The 21535-nt window shown below is 45.5% G+C and overlaps 1 protein-coding gene across 1 annotated transcript; it reads right to left on the bottom strand.

The window, feature by feature from the left end:
• Positions 1–12019: 12019 nt before the first annotated feature.
• Positions 12020–16616, bottom strand: WFDC13 (WAP four-disulfide core domain 13). The gene is made up of 3 exons (XM_069546375.1): positions 16529–16616; positions 13739–13889; positions 12020–12062 (listed from the first exon to the last, which is right to left on the bottom strand). The coding sequence occupies exons 1-3, from the start codon at positions 16614–16616 to the stop codon at positions 12020–12022; spliced, it is 282 nt and encodes a 93-aa protein (XP_069402476.1).
• Between the last annotated feature and the right edge of the window lie 4919 nt (positions 16617–21535).

The following is a 21535-nucleotide window of genomic DNA, read 5'->3' as shown; positions in this document are numbered from 1 at the left end:
TTATATGTGGAATCTAAAATACAACACAAACAAGCATATCTACAAAACAGAAACGGACAGACATGGAGAATCGACTTGTGGCTGCCTAGGGGGAGACAGGGTGGGGGATATCTATGTCTATACATATGTATCTATATATACAAGTATCTGAGTCACTTTGCTGTACAGAAGAAATTAACACTATATTGCTATATTAACATTATTTACTATAATAAATCAACTATACTTCAATAAAATAAAAAAAAAAAAGGAAAAGAAAAAAAAAATTCCATCCTGGAAGTTCAGTCCCTTTTGTGTGGTATACGTGCCAGGCTGTTTTCAGTCCAGCCTTGTCTCCCTCAAAGCAAGTCCAGGTGCTTAGAATGTATTAGTCAAGGAAGGGGGTGATAATCCATTTCCCTTCTTTCTTTTTAAACATTTATTTATTTGGCTGCTTTGGTCTTAGTTGTGGCATGCAGTATCTTTGTTTCGGCACATGGACTCTCTAGTTGCTCATGGGCTTAGTTGCTCCACAGTATGTGAGATCTTAGTTCCCTGAACAGGGGTTGAACCCCATGGGTCTCAAATTTATTGCTTCTCTGGAATTCCCTGAGTTGGAAGGTGGATTCTTAACCACTGGACCACAGGGAAGGCCCTAACTCTTTGGCCTTGACTTAACAGACTCTCATTGCAGCTCAGTAGCCTCTGATCCATCTCTCCCAAGTCCTCCCCACCCTCACTGTGCCTGTCCTTGATTCATGATATGGTCATGAAGCCTTGAAGGCTGCCCCCAAGCAGGTTACTTGCAGTGCAACGTCTGATTGAGATTTCTCCTTGAGCTCAAATATGGGATCAGTTTGCCCAGTGAGTGCAACAGATTGTCAGTAGGGATTGTCCAGATGTGAACACAGTGCTACCTTAAGGCCTTCATTAGGGCATGTAGTATTGTATTCTGTGCCCCTTCAGCCTCCACTGCTTCACGCCTGGTAGGGACAATGCTGCCTGCCTCCATGCTTGGATGAGGTTACTCCTTCCTGACTCATCCTGGCAGGCACTGAGCCTTGAGAAGAGCACATGAGTGGCCTGAAGCTTAAGCTCCATGAATTTCATGGTGAATTAGCCTTTGCAGCCAAGCTCAAACTCTATTTGCGAGTCAGATCGTGTTGGGGAGAGTGGTCTCAAATTTATTGCTTCTCTGGAATTCCCTGGTGGCCCAGTGATTGGGACTCCATGCTTTCATTGTGGAGGGCTTGGGTTCAGTCCCTGGTCAGGGAACTAGGATCCCATAAGCCCCAGAGTGTGGCCAAAAGAAAAAAATATCTATTGCTACCCAATATCTTTCTAAAAGTGGACTAAGAAAAACAATAGTGTGGAGCCTTATGGGGAAAAGGGGAGGGGTATATCCATTTTTCCTTCTGGATCCTTTTTTTCTTTGATAGTCAATTTTATGATGTCTCATAGTCTCCCTCACGGTTCTGCCATACTTTATTACCCTTATATCTTCGATGCTCTGTTTTCCTTATATCAGCTAAATTTATTTTTAAAAATACAATGTGTTATGAGTCTTGGTAAGCTGCCTTAAACCCTTCTGAAACTAGGTTGAGTAGAAATAAATAAATAATGAATAAGCTAGCTTGAACTCAGTCTTCATAATAAAATTTCTTTTATTATTCATTTACTTTATATTTTTATTTTTGGCCGCACTAGGTCTTTGTTGCTGCGCGCAGGCTTTCTCTAGTTGTGGCGCATGGGGTTCTCATTGCTGTGACTTCTGTTGTTGTGGAGCATGGGCTTTGTTGTCCCAGGCTATGGGGGATCTTCGAGGACCAGGGATAGAAACTGTGTCCCTTGCATTGGTAGCTGGATACTTAACCACTGGACCACCAGGGAAGTCCCCTAAATTATTTTTTTTTATAGAGTAACATGCTGCTTGGAATGTGGAAAGGGTGAAAAGGGGCTTTGGAGACTCAAGGTCACCTCCTTGGTTCGTTAGCTTCATGGTTGGGGACCTGGCACATCCTGTTCTGCCCCCGTGGCTGAAAGGTAGTGAAGTGGGACACGTGGGAACTAAATACAAGTAGAGCTGCCAAGAATTTACTTAAAAGAATAGTCTCATCTCAGAGAAGCCATCTCCCACTTTCTCCTAATAGCATCAAGGAGGAGGTTCATCTGAACCCTTCTTCGAGCTTTACTTGCTTCTCCAGATGACTAAAAAAGATGGTAAGAGCAGTAGTGAGATCCCCAGGAGAGGCTATATTCATGCCTTAGCCTGTACCCTTGAATAAAATTAGAGGTGATTCAGTTATATATATATAACTTCCAATTTCTCAGTTCAGTTCAGTCACTCAGTCATGTCCGACTATTTGCAACCCCATGGACTGCAGCACTCCAGGCTTCCCTGTCCATCACCAACTCCCAGAGCTTACACAAACTCATGTCCATCAAGTCGGTGATGCCATCCAACAATCTCATCCTCTGTCATCCCCTTCTCCTCCTGCCTTCAGTCTTTCCCAGCATCAGGGTCTTTTCCAATGAGTCAGTTCTTCACCTCAGGTGGTCAAAGTATTGGGGTTTCAGCTTCAGCATCAGTCCTTCCAATTCTAAATTTCTTATATATATATATGGTGATGTTGGGGCTTCCCTTGTGGCTCAGCTGGAAGAATCTGCCTGCAATGTGGGCAGAATCAACCTGGGTTTGATTCTTGGGTTGGGAAGATCCCTTGGAAAAGGGAAAAGCTACACCAGGGAAGCCCATGTTTATGTATATAAAACACACACACACACACACACACACACACACATTCTTTTTCATTATGGTTTATCACAGGATAGTGAATATAGCTCTCTGTGCTGTACAGTAGGATGACTTCCCTGATAGCTCAGTTGGTATAGAATCTGCCTGTAATGCAGGACACCCCGGTTTGATTCCTGGGTTGGGAAGATTCGATGGAGAAGGGATGGGCTACCCACTCCAGTATTCTGGCCTGGAGTGGACTGTATAGACTATGGGGTTGCAAAGAGTCAGACATGACTGAGTGACTTCCACCTAACTACAGTAGGACATTGTTGTATATCCATGCTGTACATAATAGTTTGCACCTGCTACCGCCAAACTCTCATTCTATCTCTTCCTCACCCTACATTCTCTTTACTCTTAGTTTTGCTTTTTTGGAGTATAATTTCTTTGGTATTCAATCATTACCATCTCCATGGAGAATACCTTGTTAGCATTCTTTCACGTTATTTGAATGATGGGGATCTGAGAAGTACAGCCTTCTTCCTTGTTCTCCAGCTTTGATCTTTCTAGCTTCCCTCAGTCTTGCCCATTGCTTCCATTACAGTGTTCATAAACACTGTTTATACTATCATGCTTTTCTAAAATTTTCTGAGTCACTGAAAAGGAACATTTCTCACTTTTGAAATGCAAAGTATGAGTACATGGGATGCATTATCCTTCTGTAGTATTTAAGTTACTCTCTTTCTTGGAAGCCTTATCAAATATAGGCTTTTATTATACATCTACTTTAGTACAGTGACTTTCAGGTGAGCAGACTACTCTCTCTGTACTTCCTATCTCCTTGACTCTGGACTTGGTTTGTTATTTGCTTTGGTCAAGTTTGAAATGTGCTTGTAGAACTGACTTTCTTCCTTTGACTTCTGCTTTTTTTCCTTGAGAAGAATGTTTCTTGAGAAACCACTGGTCCCAGAAGAATGAGAGATGTATAGACCAAAGTAGACCCTCCCTTCAGCCTGGATTCAAGCTCAGCTAAACCCAGTTTAGGTAGTTGGACGTTTGTGTTTCTGCTGAAGTGTGAGAGAGAAACTTCTATTGTTGTTTGCCACTGAGATTTTCTTGGTGAGGCATTATGTTGCTCAGCAATGTTGACTAAACCACTCATGCAAAAATTATGACTTAAACATTACATACACAGTATAAGATAGTAGGAGATGGGAAAGAACTCAAATAAATAGACCCATATATAATATTAATGATATTTATATTTATCCATGATACAGCAAGAAGGAGAATGTTATGGTCCTCTTTTCTGACCAGAATGTTGTGGCTGATACTTACCACTTTTTCCTTATGCTATTCACCCACATCCCCTTTGCTTTCATTCAGCAATGTATCAGCAGGTTTGTGTGTGCTTTTTTAAAAAAAAACCTGGTAGGATTCTCATTCCAAATTCTCATATCTGCTGTCTTTATTGGTTGTTGTAATCTATTACATTAGATCTAGAAGTTTCCTGTGTTTTAGGTCTAATTCTTACCTTTGTAGTTTAGTAGCAGTAGCTACCCACTCCAGTATTCTTGCCTGGAGAATTCCATGGACAGAGGACCCTTGTGGGCTATAGCCCATGGAGTTGCAAAGAGTTGGACATGACTGAACGACTTAGCATAGCAGTCCTATTTCTTTTTTATAATAGTGAGTGACCACTACAGTCAACAGGGAAACCCTTCTTGATTTGTTTACTGAAATGAGGAGCATGAAACGGTCACTTGGCAGTTTTACCCTTCATCCAAGTACAGCTTTTGTGAGCCTTGGTGGAGGAATTCCACCCTGGGATGTTAAAAAAAAAACCCATAACACCCAAGTTGGTAGATCACAGTGGCTATTGCTAGAGATGTTCTTGGATCCTTAGAAGAAAGATCTGTGTTAAGACACAAGGGAAGGTTCTCGCCTTCTGATATGGGCTGTTCTCTGTCTGTGGAGCATGTTTCTCCCAGAGCCATTCTTACCTTTTAAGATGACCCACATTGTGTTTGTGGAATGTGTGTTTCTTCAAATAAAGCCACTCTTTACCTAAAAACAGAAAATCGAAGGAGAACTGGGAATCCTGAATTGATAAGTCTTTGGAAGCCATTCAGTCTATCCTTCCTCAAGGTATGTCCACAAACAATGGGGGGCACTGGTCAAAGGGGCGTTTTTCATTTGCAGACTGCAGCTTTCTCCAACGGGGTGACGTGCTTAGAGGCTAAGTTCTTCTGTAACTGCCCCTGGCAACACACAAGGAGTCCAGAGCTGGCAGTCTTCTTGATGAAGTTCTTCCTAAATGTCTCAAGCCTGGCTACTTCTCTGTTACTTCCTTGGCTCACAAGAAATCTGGGGCTTCCAAGTCCTTTCAGACTCAGAAAGGCAGTTTTCTTCCATTGCGTCTCACTGTCTAGGTGAAACAGAGCAGGACCCTATGGTCCTTCCACCAGTGTCCTCTGCCTGCCTTTTGTCTGTGGAAAACTTTAGTCAAAGAATAAGTTTAATCAGAGAAATGAGAGCATGTGGAAACAAAGTAAAACAGTCCAGTAAGACCAAATGATGAAAATGTACTCATGAAGCATAGTCAAGGATCTTTAGTTCCTTCTCAAAGAATATAGATAATATTCTGAGCCGTGTCCTGTGAGCTATCTACAAGACAGCTCACTAAAACAGCGGGTGGAAGAAGTCAACTACATGAGGACAGACTGTACCCACGACATCAGCTGCTACAGTTCTGAGAACTGGTCTCCAAGAAATTGGAACAAATGGACCCTGGAACTGAAGATTGCTGCTGCTGCTAAATCACTTCAGTTGTGTCCGACTTTCTGCAACCCCATGGACTGTAGCCCCCTGCAAGCTCCTTTGTCCATGGGATTCTCCAGGCATGGATACTGAAGTGGATTGTCATGCTCTCCTCTAGGGCATCTTCCCTATCCAGGGATTGAACCTGTGTCTCCAGCATTGGCAGGCAGATTCTTTACCATTAGCACCATCGGGAAAGTCCTGGAACTGAAGATTAACTGCACCTAAAACAATCAAGAATGACACTGGTCAGACCACTGATGACCAGTCTGAAGATGACTGTCAAAGATCACTGCTGTTTGTGCCTGTAGCCCCTCACCCGGCCCTGTGACCACCCCCCCTGCCCCTGCCACTTCTGTCTATAAAAGCTCTTCTTCTGTCTATAAAAGCTCTTGCTCCACTGGTTGCCAGTGGCAGGGGGTCGGGGTAGTCAGCCTTTAGACAGATGTCCACCCTCCCCCTGAGTTGTCAGCATCTGAAATAAAGCAAACTTCCCTTCCCACCAACCTGGCCTGTTTATTGGCTTTTGAGCAGCGAGCAGCTGGACGTCTTTTAGTAACATAGGCAAGAGCCTAATGCCTCCCAACTTCAGGGAACACATCTCAATTTCTCCCAAGCACTCTTTCATACTCTGCTTGGATAGCAGCAGTGGCAAGGAGTCTCATGTCTCTGTAGGTCAGCGTGGGCCTGGAATCTCTTCCCTTCCAGTACAAGTCTTAATACATCTATGAATGGTTAGTTTTTTTAAAAAGTCTCTGACCTGGAGCGCTGGAGGGAAGCACAGCATTCTAGATCTATGACATCCCTTCAAAAACATATTCATGAACCCTGTCTATATTAAAGCTCTAAACTTCTCTCTGATGGCTGAAGTGGAGTGATGGTCACTGGACCATCTGACCACTTCTAAATGGCTTCCTCTTCAGATATTTAATAATTCTCTTTAGAATGAATGGGAACTCTTCAAAGACTGTCTTTTTTAAAAAAATTGAAGTATGATTGACCTGTATGTAGGTCAAGAAACAACAGTCAGAACCGGACATGGAACAATGGACTGGTTTCAAATTGGGAAAGGAGTACATCAAGGCTGTATATTGTCACCCTGCTTATTTAACTTCTATGCAGAGTACATCATGCGAAATGCTGGGCTGGATGAAGCACAAGCTGGAATCAAGATAGCCAGAAGAAATATCAATAACCTCAGATGTGCAGATGACATCACCTTATGGCAGAAAATGAAGAGGAACTAAAGAGCCTCTTGATGAAAGTGAAAGAAGAGAGTGAAAAAGTTGGCTTAAAGCTCAACATTCAAAAAACTAAGATCACGGCATCTGGTCCCATCACTTCATGGCAAATAGATGGGGAAACAATGGAAACAGTGACAGACTTTATTTTCTTGGGTTCCAAAATCACTCAGATGGTGACTGCAGCCATGAAATTAAAAGATGCTTGCTCCTTGGAAAAAAAAAAAACTACGACCAACCTAGACAGCATATTGAAAAGCAGAGAAGTTACTTTGCCAACAAAGGTCCGTCTAGTCAAGGCTATGATTCTTCCAGTAGTCATGTATGGATGTGAGAGTTGGACTAGAAAGAAAGCTTAGTTCTGAAGAATTGATACTTTTGAACTGTGGTGTTGGAAAAGACTCTTGAGAGTCCCTTGGACCGCAAGGAGATTCAACCAGTCCATCCTAAAGGAGATCAGTCCTGGGTGTTCATTGGAAGGACTGATGTTGAAGTTGAAACTCCAATACTTTGGCCACCTGATGTGAAGAGTTGACTCATTTGAAAAGACCCTGATGCTGGGAAAGATTGAGGGCATGAGGAGAAGGGGACGACAGAGGATGAGATGGTTGGATGGCATCACAGACTTAATGGACATGAGTTTGAGCAACCTCTGGGAGGTGTTCAAGGACAGGGAAGCCTGGTGTGCTGCAGTCCATGGGGTCATGAAGAGTTGGACACAACTGAGTGACTGAACAGCAACAACAACATCACTGACCTACAACACTATGTTGGTTCCAGGTGTACAACATAGTGCCTCAACGTTTCTATACATCACAAAGTGATCAGTCTAGTTACCATCTGTCACATACACAGTTTCTACCAAACCATTGAGATTATTCCATACTTTACATTTTACCTTTGAGATTCATTTATTTTGTAACTGGGAATTTATACCTTTTATCTTCTCCATCTATTCCACTCATTCTCCCACTGCCCTCCTTTCTGGCAACCCCCTGTTTGTTCTGTATATCTATGAGTCTGTTTCTGTTTTGTTTCATTTGTTTTTAGTTTAATTTTATTATTTCTTCTTCCAATTTTATCAAGTTATAATTGACATGCATCACTGTATAAGTGTAAGGGGTACAGCAGAATGATTTGACTTACATACATCATGAAATGATTAGCACACTAAGCTTGGTGATGATCCATCATCTCATATAGAAACTAAATTAAATGAATAGAAAAAAGATTTTGTCTTATAATGAGAACTCTTGATTTAATCTCTTAGCAACTTTCATATATAACATAAAGTGTTAATTATATTTATCACATTGTACATTATACCCCTAGTAATCATTTATTTTGTAGCTGGAGGATTGTACATTTTGACTTTAAATGTATATATTTGGCTGTGCTGGGTCTTCTGTAGTTGCGGTGCATGGGGGCTACTCTCTACTGGTGGTATAAAGGCTCTAGGATTTATGGGCTCAGTTGTTGTGGTTTTTGCCAGCTTAACCACCCCAAGATATGTGGAATCTTCCCAAACCAGAGGCCAAACCCACGTCCCCAGCATTGGTAGGCAAATTCTTAATCACTGGATCACCAGGGAAGTTTGATAGCTGTCGTTTGAATGGGTCAAACTTCATGTGAGAGGACCAGCTCACTAGGTCAACTTGAACACACCTGGTCAACTCAGGTGATAAAGGAGACTGCAGAGTTTTCTGAACAATGTTTCCAGGTCTCAGGCAGGATTTATCAGGGATCTGCAAGTAAAGAAGGGTGTCACATAAGAGAGGAGTAGGATATGGAATTGTCATACAATAAATGTCACACATTTATCTTGGGAAAAGTTCATCTGGAGGAGATGTGATTGGGGCAACATTGAATCGTGGGACTAGGTGACCACAAATTTCCAAGTTGGTAACATTTACATGGGACTTGAAGAGAGAAGCAACATCTTTCTTAGTTGCTGGAGGTTTAATAGAGAAATCGAGATCATTGTTAAATTAGCTGAGCTTTTATTTGGTTTAATCACACAGTCTTTCAGGGATGGAGTGTTTTTCATAGATATGCCTTGTTCCATCTTAGAAGCTATTTCAAACATCAGACACACGAGAGCTAATGTATATGGAACCTAGAGAAAAATTTTTTAAGAAACATTAAGTTTAAGGTAGGATGTACACTTTGATTCCTTTATAAAACAAGGATTTTGGGCAAACAAGGAATTGGGATTACTGAATAATAATAGTCACATTTTCCTTAGACTCTCTGCCAGGCACTGTGGCATGTGCTTTTATCTGTCTCATCTCATTTTGTCTCATGACACAATTCATCCATTTACTGATGAAGAGGTTGGAGCCCTGAAGACTTGGAGATACCCAGTGTCACCAGGTCAGTAAGCACAGAGCTGGGCTGAGTCCCACAGCAGCCAGGACCCCTAGCCCTTACTCCCTCCTAGACCCCCTTATGAATGGGATATTTCCACACTTCTTTTTTTGCTTGTTTTTCATTCTATATCTTCAAAATCAAATATAAATCAGTCTTTAAGGAAAAGAATTTGCAAAACACCTGAGTCCAGCAGACAAAAATTGAAACAGACAGCTCCATCTGAATGCTTCTGGGCTAGCCAGTGAAGATTTTCTTTGGGAGAAGAATTCATGAAATGTTAGGATTAGGCTGCACCTGGCCAGCCTGCTTCTCATCCTCATTTGAAGTCAGAATTATGTCCTCACTATGGGCTTCCTTGGTGGCTCAGATGATAAAGAATCTGCCTGCAATGTGAGAGACCTGGGTTTGATCCCTGGGTCGGGAAGATCCCCTGAAGAAGGAAATGGTTACCCACTCCAGTATTCTTGCCTGGAGAATTCCATGGACAGAGGAGCTTGAGGGGTTACAGTTCACAGGGTAGCAAAGAGTTGGACATAACTGATCAACTAACACTTTCATTTTTCACTACGTGCAAGGCATGGTGTTGGGTTTGGGGGTACCGTGGCATAGAAATCAGACACAGTTTCTACTTTTAGGAAACTCATTTTCTAGATAAAGAAAATACTAAGGTAAACAATTACAGTACAGTGTGATAAAGTAGAAGGTAGGACCAAGATAAGGTTCGGTGAAAAGACAAGAGAACCATTCTGTCTGGGGCGAATTGGTGACGCGTCCATGGAGATCTTTTATTTAATATGAAACTTGAAACATGAGTGGGAGTTTGTTGAAAAGTGGGAGAAAGACATTCTGGGCAGAAAGAAGAGCTTGAGTTAGAGGTTAGTTGGAGAGAGAGTGGCTGGGGCATTGGCAAAAGACCAAGTTTAGTGAGGCAGGTTTCTAAGCCTGAAAGGGCTTAGAAAGGAGTTATGAAGCACGAGTTGACAGCTGGACGAAAGCATCAGTGGAAACATTCAGCGGAAATAGGAAGTGTGAGAATCTACTTAGCAGAAATGAACTAAATTGCCCACGGTGACAATCCTTTGGGCTTGTCACCCCAAGCCACAGGTTTGTAATCCAGCTCCACCACTGACCGGTTGGCTAACGCTGAGATTATTACTTTAACTCCACAATTCTCGGTTTGTCTATAAACTGTCTATTCTTGTTGCTGTGAGGACCCCGTGAGATGAAGGCATCATGGCTAAAAATGTTAGTTCTCATTGACAAAGTTGGAAGCCCTTGACAACACCCAGCAGAGTCCAGGTTTCCTGGAAGACTGTGACAGGATCTGCCTGGTCTATGCTATCCTCCATTCCCTGTCTTCACAGGAAGCTCGACAGTGCCTTTTCTGGGAATAAGATCAGTATTTTTTTTCAGGCTCTCACTGGTACTACCATCTTCTACCTTGCCTGAAACTTCCCAGCCAACAATGGGGTCTCCACGGTAGGAACTGTCAGTTGAGGGGAACCATTCTGCAGAGGGCAGGCTGCAGAACTGGGGAGAGCAAACACTGTGACACAAGGATCTAACAGATCCGACAGTGAATGCTGCACGGGTCCTGGATGAGGTCACAGTGTTAGTGCATTGGTTGCTGGCCAGTGTGTGACTCGGGAAGTTAATTATTACAAGGTGCAGAGGAAATTAGCATGGCTGGCTCCTCAGGACCTGAGCAACTGTGGTCCACGTGCACTTCAACACCTTCCCTGGCCTCTGCTCGCTACCATTTATCTAATGAGTGCAGGGTTTCTAAGCTGAAATACCAAGGTTCTGACTTGGAAACTCTGTTGACTTCAGAAGGGCTGTTAGAAGACCCTAAGCTCCTCATTTCTCCCCAGACAGCCTGAAAAAAAAATGCTACCAAGATGTGAAGTGAAGTGAAAGTCTCTCAGTCATGTCTGACTCTTTGTGGGTAGCTGTTCCCTTCTCCAGGGGATCTTCCCAACCCAGGGATAGAATCCAGGTCTCCCGCATTGCAGGCAGGTTCTTTACCAGTTGAGCCACAGGGGACGCTCCAAGATATGAAGAGTAGCTTTCTTTTGATGGAGTTACAGAGGACTCCATTTTTTTCCCTTTTCTTGTAGCATTGGTAAAATAATAAAGATAATCCCCCCACCACCACCCCCCTCCACACATACACGTTTTGCTTTGGCCAAGCTGCAAAGCATGTGGGATCTTAGTTCTCTGACCAAGGGTAGAACCTATGCCTCTTGCAACAGAAGTGCAGAATCTTAACAACTGGAATGCCAGGGAAGTCCTCCCCTATTTTTTTTTTTTTAAAGAGGAAAAGCCTGGAACCCAGAAAGTGTGAGTTGCTGGCAACTTCTAACCTTTGCAGCGTCTTTACAATGACCAGGTTCTTCCATTCCACATGGCCTCATGTAATCCTCACAGAATCCGAGGGACAGATGTTTGCTTGTCTTTCCCATGGGGAAGTTGATGATCTCAGAGACATAAGGTGAGCTGACCAAGGCCACACAATGTTAAGGGTTCAGCTCTACTCCCTGCCCAGGGCGCTATCAACCCAGAGGCTGGCAGACCCTGGTCCCTGGCATAGATTCAGATCTAAGTGTCTTGAGTTCCCCCTGGGCCATGACCCAGCCTCCTTTGCTGTTCTGTGTTGCAGAACTGACTCTGGACCACATCCTGCCCCAGGGAGTGAGGACATAGCCCCAGGAGGGGAACAATGGAGGCAGGGCCATCAGCGACAAGAGGCTCTTCTGACCTTTTGGGAATCTGTGAGTCCCCTGAGAGGCTGGAGGAGGAAAACTGGAGAAAACTTGTCTGGGGAGGCCCAGGTCCAACCCTGATACTTACAAAATGCTCTGGGAAATATGCCTCACTTGCCAACCCGGTTGTTTCTTAAGGTTTCGGTTTTGGGTCTGTAGAAGAAAAACATTTTCAAATGTTACCAGATGAAGTTTTTTTCTTAGAGATATCATTTAAAAATTTTCCACTACTTCCATGATTGAAACAAGACCGTTTGATGCAGGATACAGGATGCTTGGGGCTGGTGCACAAGGATGATCCAGAGAAATGATATGGGGTGGGAGGTGGGAGGGGGGTTCATGTTTGGGAACTCATGTACACCCGTGGTGGATTCATGTCCATGTACGGCAAAACCAATACAGTATTGTAAAATAAAGTAAAAATAAAAATTAAAAAAACAAAAAGAAACAAGACCGTGAAGCTAAGTCCTCATGTCATAGGGAAAGCAGAACCTCAGAGAACCCAGAGAACACAGAGATTCAGACTTAGGCTTGTGCCTTCCAAGGTGGAGCCTTGAAAGATGTCGAGCTGAATGGTAAGGGCCAGTCTTGAGAGAGAAGTGGTTGTCTCATCACTAAATTTTCCTGAGTAATTATTATGTGGCAAAGGGCTTCCCTGGTGGCTCAGACAGTAAAGAATCTGCCTGCAATGTGGGACACCTGGGTTTGATCCCTGGGCTGGGGAGATCTCCTTGAGAGGGGAATGGCTACCCACTCCAGTATTCTGGCCTGGAGAATATCATGGACAGAGGAGCCCAGCAGCCTACAGTCCTTAGGGTCACAAAGAGTTGGGCATGACTGAGCAACTAACACTTATACAAAGGAAAGAAGATAGTATTATGTGGCAAGCAATGTTTTTAGAGATTGGATTTTCTACTTTAATTTCACTTTTGCTATTTCAGTTTTAAAGATGGGGAAGCTGTGGCCCAGATCACTTAGCCAAGAAGTGGTGAAGCCAAGATTTGGGTCCAGAGATCTAGTTCTGGGGTCATATTTGATCACCCTGGACCAGGGTCCTATGTGGGCTACTATGCTCAAGGCAGGAAATGTAGCAGAGAGTAAGATAGTTTAGAAGCTCATTGGTTATGTCTCCTGTCTTTTGGGTCTCTTGAGATCTTGTCTGGACCTCCATAACCATCATGCAAGGCTGGAAAAAAAAGAGTCCCCATTTTCTGCATGAGGAAATGAAAGGCAAAAATAGGGAATTGTCCTACTCAAGGTCACAGAAAGACATGGTCGCAAGATAGGATTAGAAACCAGACATTTCATCGGGCCTGTAACACGCTTTCTCTCTTCTGGGAGTTCTCCCTATTCAACAGAATTGGGGCCAGTGATGATGCCTGGGCAAGTAATCAGAGCATCCCCTATACTGGAGCATCTGCAGAACCCAGGAACACTGGGGGTGGGGGGTTGGAAGTGTGGTGTTGGTAAAAGAGGATGAGCAAAACCAGAGAACAGAGTTCCTTTGGGATTCCAGTGATGCAGCTCCAGATACAGGGTCCCAGAGCATGGATTCCGAGACAGGTCAGTGGATGGAGGAGTTGATCAGGGAGGTGTGTTCAGAGAGACAGGTACAGAGATTGACAGATATGATGGTAGAGAGAGAATGATTATGTAGTTCCTGAGTGGAGGAAGGCCCCTGCCATCAGGACATTTATGGTAATTATTCTTGGTAAAGAGAAAGAAAATGTTAGAGAGAAAGAGACCCATCATCGTGACTGATAAGAGACTCTTCTATTGAGCCCTCACCAGCAGTGCTACAGTCAGGGCTGGGCAGGAGAGTCCCTTACCTTTCGCGGTTTACATTTTTGTTTAATGTACAGACTATACCACAGAAGGCAGAACAGCACTGAAATCCTGGTTGGCAATCTTCCTGCAGTGTGCAGAAATCAGTACAGTTTTCCGGGTCTGATCGGCAGGGTGGAGGTTCCAAGATATACCCTGGAACACAGAGTAGGAAAGAGAAGCCTGGAGTGACATTCAGAACTCTAGAAGTCCAAGGAGCTGCCGGGGAACCAGGCACGCTGATTCCTCCTAGTGTGGTCACAGGGAGGTAGAATAAGATTTTTGGGCTGAGAACTCTTTCCATCAAAGACGGAGTTTGAGAGAATCCTGCACGCAGGGGTCATTCATCATCATTGCAGATCAAATGCTAAGTCCCCATCGGCCCTGGTTGAGTCTGGTTCAAGGGAATGAATGGCATACGTGTGTGGGTCCATTTGTACTGATTCGTTGTGTAGACTCAAACAAACAATAGTTTATCCTAGGGTTTGACCTAACGTGTTATTTGTGCATAGAGAGAATGAGTAAAAGGGATGATTTTTGAAATGGATGAAGACCGCATAGCACACTCAAGTTACTGGCATCAGAATGCTAGAACCCAAATCTCAAATGAATTCTGGGGATGACTTCTTTCATGGGAAGAAGGATGGGTATTTCAGAACAGAGTGCAAAGATCAGCTGTTTCATCTTCCCAGATCGCTAGTGATTGAGAGGTCAGAGTTCCACGGTCCCCCACTTTCTATTGTTGGAGAAGAATAAGTATTTTACGTAGACATTCCTTTACCCCATCTACCAGAAATTGGATCAAAGCCAAGAGCACCTCTACCAGGGGATCCTGCCCCAAGGCTCCAGCTCACAATATTCTCTCTGTTCCTGAACTCTAAGGCATTAAGAACGAACCCATTAACTCCTTTAGTCAAGCCCTGCCAGATCTTAATTTTTGTTCCTTTTGACTTGTCTCTTCTTTGGGGCAAATGGCATAGGAAGAGCATTCTATAAGTCTTTGTTGGTTTACTGCTCTGCAGGTATTTGCAATTATAAGGGGATCTGTAGGATATCATGCTGATCTAAAAGGAGCAAGTGGTGAATGGAGCTGGGGCTCTAACAGTAATAGCAAATGACACCGGAGATGGTGAGTAAGAAGCCAAGACTCAGGCTGATGACAATTTGGCAGAGACCAGGGCTTCCCTAGTAGCTCAGATGGTGAAGCACCCGACTGCAATGCAAGAGACCTGGGTTTGATCCCTAGGTCAGGAAGATCCCCTGGAGAAGGAAATGGCAACCCACTCCAGTATCTTTGTCTGGAAAATCCCATGGACAAAAGAGCTTGGTGGGCTGTACAGTCCATGGGGTCACAAACAGTTGGACACGACTGAGTGACTAACACACAGTACTCAGTACTCAGCCTGTCATCCTTTAGCTCACTGGATCAGTGCAAGAAATTGGGGTTCCCTCGTGGTTCAGTGATTAAGAATCTGCCTGCCAATGCAGGGGTCACGGGTTCAGTCCCTGGTCTGGGAAGATTCCACATGCCGCGGAGCCACTAGGTCCTAGCGCCACGACTACTGAGCCTGTATGCTGCAACTACTGAGGCCTGTGTGCCTAAGCCTGTGCTCCACAACAGAAGAAACCACCGCCACAGGCAACCTGTGCATTGCGATGAAGAGTAGCTTTTGCTTGCTGAAACTGGAAAAAACCCTCGTGCAGCAATGAAGACCAACACAACCATAAACTTAAAAAAAAGAAATTGGAGCTGATCCCCACTTTGGAGAGCTTGAGGCTCAGTGGAACACTGTGGAAAAAGAGTCCATGAGCCAGGAATCTCAGAGAGGTTGACCTTCTCAAGTTTTGCTTCCTTTTCAGGGTGTCTGGTCCTAATCTCACTATGGTACTTACCAATCTTCCATAAAGCCTCCATGTCTCTCTTTCCTTAAATTTTAGTCTTTGGTTCTCCAGCTAGCTCCTATCTTGGATACGCCTGTTCTCTTGCAGCTTGTTTAGCCTTCCTTGGTTAAACCTGTACTCTTTCTCTGAGAACTCTAACATAGGACCTTGCCTCCCTAGATACACGAGACATACACATAGTCCTCTCCTGAGCCTGCAATATTCTGAAGCTACGTCTTCTATGGAGAAGTGCAGGGATAATGAATAACAGCTCTTTTTCCATTTGGTTTTGGTCATCAAAGTAACTGTGGCCAGAGCTCTTATTTGGTTGGAGCTAGGCAACAGTGGCTGCAGAAATGAACTTGACACCTTCCCGTGGATGCTAATCACTGATAACTGTGCAGGCACCTCTGAGCATTTAACATGGGATGTGTAATGCAACACTTTGTTTCCTTTCCTCCCAAAATATCCTCTGAGGCTAAGATTATGTAGGTCGCAGGTTGAATTCTGCCAATTTAATTTTCCTCTCTGTTTCAATGCTTGAAAAGTTGGCCCAAGTATCCGTGAAGAAGCTGGATGATGGAGCTGATAACATTGACAGTAGTTAATACTTATTGAGCACTTACCCCGGTTCAGCAGGGGCACTCTATGTCTACATGTATCGTCTCCGTTTTTTCTCCCAGCTACCCCACTATCATTCTGTCCATCACAAAGATAAAATCCAAAGGCCAGACACTCTACTTAAGCTCACTCAGTGTGAAACAGAGCAGGGATTCAAACCTAGATCTTGCTGACAATAAAACTTGGACTCTTGAACACGAAACTGTATTTTTTCATGAGATGTACCCATCCCTCACATCCTCTCCTCTCTCCAGATGCTTTTTCCCTCCCCTGTGCCCAGACCCAGCACCTACTCCTAAAATGTTGCTTGGGACTCCCAGACACCAGCTGCGATGCTAAGCGAGTCAATAGCAGGAGCTGGAGAAACAGCGCAGGCTTCATGCTGCTGGTAGAATGGGTGGGCAAGTCCTGGTCAAAGCTGTGACCAGGCACAGCTTAGAACAGAAGGCAAAGTGAAGGCGAGGAGCTGTGACTGCCTTACACAGTGTCCACCAATCAGGAGGGTTTGGCAGAAATCCGGGCACCTCCCAGCCACGCCCACATCCACACTCTCATCACCCCCCTCATCCTGACCTTGTTAAGGTCTCTCATCGATCTCTGTCTTGTTAATATCCTTTCACAAAGTTTTAATAAGTTCTTTCACATGGAGTTCTGGCTTGTCTTCGTTATATTTATTCCTAGAGGTTTGAACTGTTAAAATTGTAAACAGCATCCTAACTTTTTAATTATTCCTTTTCATTTGTTGCTAATGTAGATAAATGACTTTTGCGTATTGATCTGTAGCCAGTTAGCTTGCTAAACTCTCGCATTGTTTACAGTAATATCTTGATGTGTTCTTTTCAGTGTTCAATGTATTCAACATCATCCGCAAATAATGACAGTTGTATTAGTTGTATTTTTCCTCTTGGAACTTTATCCCCCCCCCCCCCCCCCCGCCTTTTTTTGGGTTACACTCTGTGACATGCAGGATCTTATTTCCCTAGCCAGGGAGTGAACCTCATCCTCTGCATTGGAAGGAGGATTCTTAACCACTGGACCATCAGGGAAGTTCCCATCATTTCTTTTTAATGATGATAACATTTAAGATTTATTCTGTTAGGAACTTTCAGGTATATAATACACTAAGATTAGTTGTAATCACTAGTCTGTACATTCCGTTCCCAGAATTTATTAATTTTATAACTGAAAGTTTGGACCATTTCCCCAAATCTCCTCTTGTCCCCCAACCTCCAGCTCCTATGAACCACAATACTACTCTTTGTTTCTATGAGTTCCTGTCTGGCTTTTTTCACTTATCCTAATGCCTCAAGTTTCATCCAAGTTGTAATCAATGCCAGGACGTCCTTCTTTCTCATGGCTGAATAATATTCCATCACATATATATATCACATCTTCTTTATCCAGCCATCTATTGGTTGGACTTTGGTTGTTTCTGTATCTTTTAAACTATGTTCCTTCTTTAATTTCTTCTGTAAATTATTTTATAAACAAAATACAGACCTGCAGTTTTTTTTTTTTTTTTTTTTTTTGCAGAAAAAATGGTCTGTTTACAAAAGGAGAAGATTAGCTGTGAGAGGAGGACTGGTCCTGTGGGAGCCCCAGTGTCTCAGGAGTGGGCCGTGGTGAGGGGCAGGCCAGGTGAGGAGACAAGCACTCCTCGCTCTGCCCCGGCTTGGCCAGGAGAGGCAGCGAGGAGCCCAGGACCAGCTTCCTTCCTCCCTTCCCTCTCCCCACGCAGCTCTCCAGGGGCGTCCGGGCCAGACAGAGCGCTCGCCACGCTGCCAGTCATGAGAGCCCAGGCTCTGCTGGCCCTCCTGCTCCTTTGCGTTCTGCTGCTGCAGGCCCGGGGAGGGCAGCACAGCCAGAAGGCGAACCGTAGGTGGAGGGAGGGGGCGGGAGAGGGTGGGGGAGGGGCGGGGGGCTGGAGAGGGTGGGGGGAGCGGGAGAGGGGGCGGGAAAGGGAGCGGGAGAGGGGGCGGGAGGGGTGACGCGTCCAGTCTAAGGAGGACCCGGGAGTTCAAACTTTCCAGCACATCCTATTCGGACCACAGCACTATGAAGACTCTGGTTCTTCCCAAACCACCGTCCTCCAGCCTCTTTATCTGGCTCTGGGAAGAGTGATGGGGCTGGAGGGGGAAACTGCATCTTTTCATTCCCCAGCCCCCAAATCCAGAGACAACGTGGTACCTACAACAGGGAAAGATACACCTGAGCGAGAATCAGGTGGGAAAACAAACAGCTATTCTTTGGTTTATGCACACAGGTGACAGGTAAACACTCCGAGACATTCAGGGGAGTAGGTGTAGCATGGAAGTACATGAGAGAGCAAGATTGGGGGTGCAAGGGTCAAGGTAAATTTATCTCAGAGGGAGCAGGATGGTGCGAGTGGCAGGGAAACACTGAGGGTGCTTTTTGCTGGGAAGCGGCAGGGATGGTGCAGACAGTGGCAGCCTGAGAGGAGAGAGATGACGAAGGGGCAAGTCCATCTTCCTCTCTGGTCCCCGCGATTGTGGAGAGCAGGGGAGAGTTAGCAGGTCATCCTGGCCTTTGTGGAGTTCTCAGGGATCGGGTGCAGGTTCCGTGGAGGTGATTTGGCCAAGGCCATGACTAATATGGGAGACGCAGTCCTGCTGCAGGATTATGGAGGGAGTCCAGGAAGTCCAGGCATCGAGGTCTACTGGGGAAGAGTAGGAGGAGTGGGATTTAAGATACTACCCATCACCAGGGTCTGGTGAAGGGCGGAGGTGAGTTCCCTGAAGAGTCCAAGTGTCTCCTGAGTAGATTTTGAGGTCTCAGGTCTCTGTGGAGGCTTTCACCTCGAGATGAGTGCTCTGAGGAGCCTGGTTCCATTGACCTTGCTTCTCCTCCTGCTCTTTTTAGACCTCACAGCTAAAGCCTGTACGAAGCGGCCCAGGGAGTTTACTTTCGGGAACCACTGTTCATACTTCCGGCACTGTCCACAAAATACCATATGCTGTTCAACCTTCTGCGGGAACATTTGCATGAATGTCCTGTGAGTCAGAGAGCCTGGGGCCGTGCATCCTGACCCCCCCCCCCCCGCCCCCACAACCGTCTCCACAGACACTGTGCCTGCGGCTGAAGATAAGGACCTGACCCTGGACACAAGGATGTCAACAGGAATGCCACCCTGTCCAGCCAGTATCTGAACAACCTGTCCCTGTCAAATAAACCAGAACAAATGTGGAAGGGCCTGCCTAGTTCACTCCCAGTGTCTGTGATTGTGGAGAGCAGGGGAGAGTTAGCAGGTCATCCTGGCCTTTGTGGAGTTCTCAGGGATCGGGTGCAGGTTCCGTGGAGGTGATTTGGCCAAGGCCATGACTAATATGGGAGACGAAGAAGCTGGCACAGACCCCAGAGGGCCCCCGCCTTTCTGGGTCCGGGTCTCTGATCGCTCCCCATGTCAAGCTTCTCTGCTCCCCCTCCCCACCTCCCTCCTGCCTCCCTGCCAGGCCCCTGAGAGCCCAGCCCCCCTGTTCCTCTGCTCACTGAACAAGGACTCCCGGGAGAGGACCTGCTCATCTGTGGCACCTCCTGGTCCTCAGGAGAATGTGCCTCACCAGGAGCCACAAAGGGCCAAGTTCAACATGAGATGCCAGGAGGCTGGACCCTGCGGCACAGAAGGGGAGGCCCCCAAGAAGGACCCTTCCTAAACTTGGTCCACCCTCATCCCATCCTGCTCATTGTCCTTGAGAGGTTCAGGTTACTGTCTCTTTGCAACAAAGAAAGTGAATCCCAAGGAAGTGAGATGACATGTCCAAGGTCAAAGGAGAGGGAGAAGTTGTGGTCTGCTTGGAGGAGGTTTCCTCTGTGCTCCCCTCTCCACATCCCAGTGGGATGGTCCGCGGAGAGTGAGTCCTGTGCTGTCCCCACTCCAGCACCACCAACAGGCTGCTCATGGAATGGGGCCCGGCCTGCGACCCCTGAGACTCCAGGCCCTTCCTTTAACTGCGCGGTCCCAACCTTCCCTTATGGCCTCATCTTTCTTCTTTTTTTAATCCAGAGGGAGGAACATTTGGTTCAGGCTGATGTGACTAGGATTAATCGGCACAGGATGCCTTGGGTCTTGCCCCAGATTTCATGGTGAGTCAGTAGAAATTCATCCCTGGGGTCCAGAGTCCCTACTACTCTGCACAATCACCACTTCTCTGATGTGGTCCTGGGACTAAGTCCAGAGACGAGGCGAGTGTGGCCAGTTGGGACATGGGGTCAATTGTGAGGAACTCGGGAGGGCAGACCCTGCTGGAGGTGGGGATGTGGTGCTATGCTGCAGGCCAGTGGCTCCTACTGAGCATCAGTGAAAGAGACACACCATGCCTCCATCGGCCCAGAGCCTCCGACCCATCTCAGGAGCATCACAGGGCTTCTGGTACTGCAGGGTCTCCTCCACTTCTGCTAAGAGTTGCTCTCAGACAAGGGGGCCTTAGGAAAGAAATCATGATCACAGGTGCCAGGCTGACCTATTCCTTTCCACAGTCTGCCCTGCCCTAGAGAACTCAGAGGCTATACCTGGAATGTTATGCATAGGACGAGTGCTGGCCTGGACACCAGTGCGTGTTCTGGTTTATTGAAATAATTGTGGGCCTCTTTATTACATAAAAAGGAGGAGTGGGGGTCCTTTGGAAGACCTTGAAATTTATGGAGGCAAAGGAAGAAACAAATGCAGATTCTACTTTGATTTGGGTCTCCAAAAGGTCAAGTCCCAGCCTGCAGAGAACTGCAAATTAGAGCTGATCTGTTTTGAGGCAACCCATCGCCTCATGGTTGCAATGACTTTTGCGTGACTTGTTCTCGTCTCCTGCCCTTCTCTATGTCAAGCATATGGAAGGGCTCCAGAAGTATCCTTCTCATCTCATACATCACGATGCTGGTCAGCTCCTGCCTGCTCCATGCTTTGACTGCCCCCAGTGTTCACAGGTGGGTTCATATTGATGCCGTGATCTGCAAGTGTCTTCCATCCCATGTCTCATAGCTGTCTGTGTCATAACTAGACCCAGAATGCCTAATTAAGAAGCTCCAGGAAGATATCTGGAATGCAGATGTTGGGGGTTAGGTGCTGGGTGCAAGATTTACCACTGAGAAATGCCCATCAGTCCAAATCCAAATATATTGGTTCCTTGAACCATTCCAGGAAGATTTTCTTTCCAGAAGGAGATGTTCTTAAGTCTAAAATAACATTATCTAGGAGTATGCGTGCATGCATGCTGGGTCACTTCAATTGTGTCCGACTCTTTGAGACCATATCTACTATAACCTACCAGGCTCCTCTGTCCCTGGGATTC

Source organism: Ovis canadensis, chromosome 13 (assembly GCF_042477335.2).
Source record: "Ovis canadensis isolate MfBH-ARS-UI-01 breed Bighorn chromosome 13, ARS-UI_OviCan_v2, whole genome shotgun sequence".
NCBI classification, from domain to species: Eukaryota; Metazoa; Chordata; class Mammalia; order Artiodactyla; family Bovidae; genus Ovis; species Ovis canadensis.
This window is presented reverse-complemented; position numbering and strand designations above follow the sequence as displayed.

Coding starts and splice junctions, on each gene's coding strand:
- WFDC13 (XM_069546375.1), bottom strand. CDS start 16,616: ATGAAGCCTGCGCTGTTTCTCCAGCTCCTGCTATTGACTCGCTTAGCA. Junction 13,890..16,528: donor TCCCAAGCAACATTTTAGGA/GTAGGTGCTGGG, acceptor TCTGTGTTCCAG/GGTATATCTTGGAACCTCCA. Junction 12,063..13,738: donor AAAAATGTAAACCGCGAAAG/GTAAGGGACTCT, acceptor TTTCTTCTACAG/ACCCAAAACCGAAACCTTAA.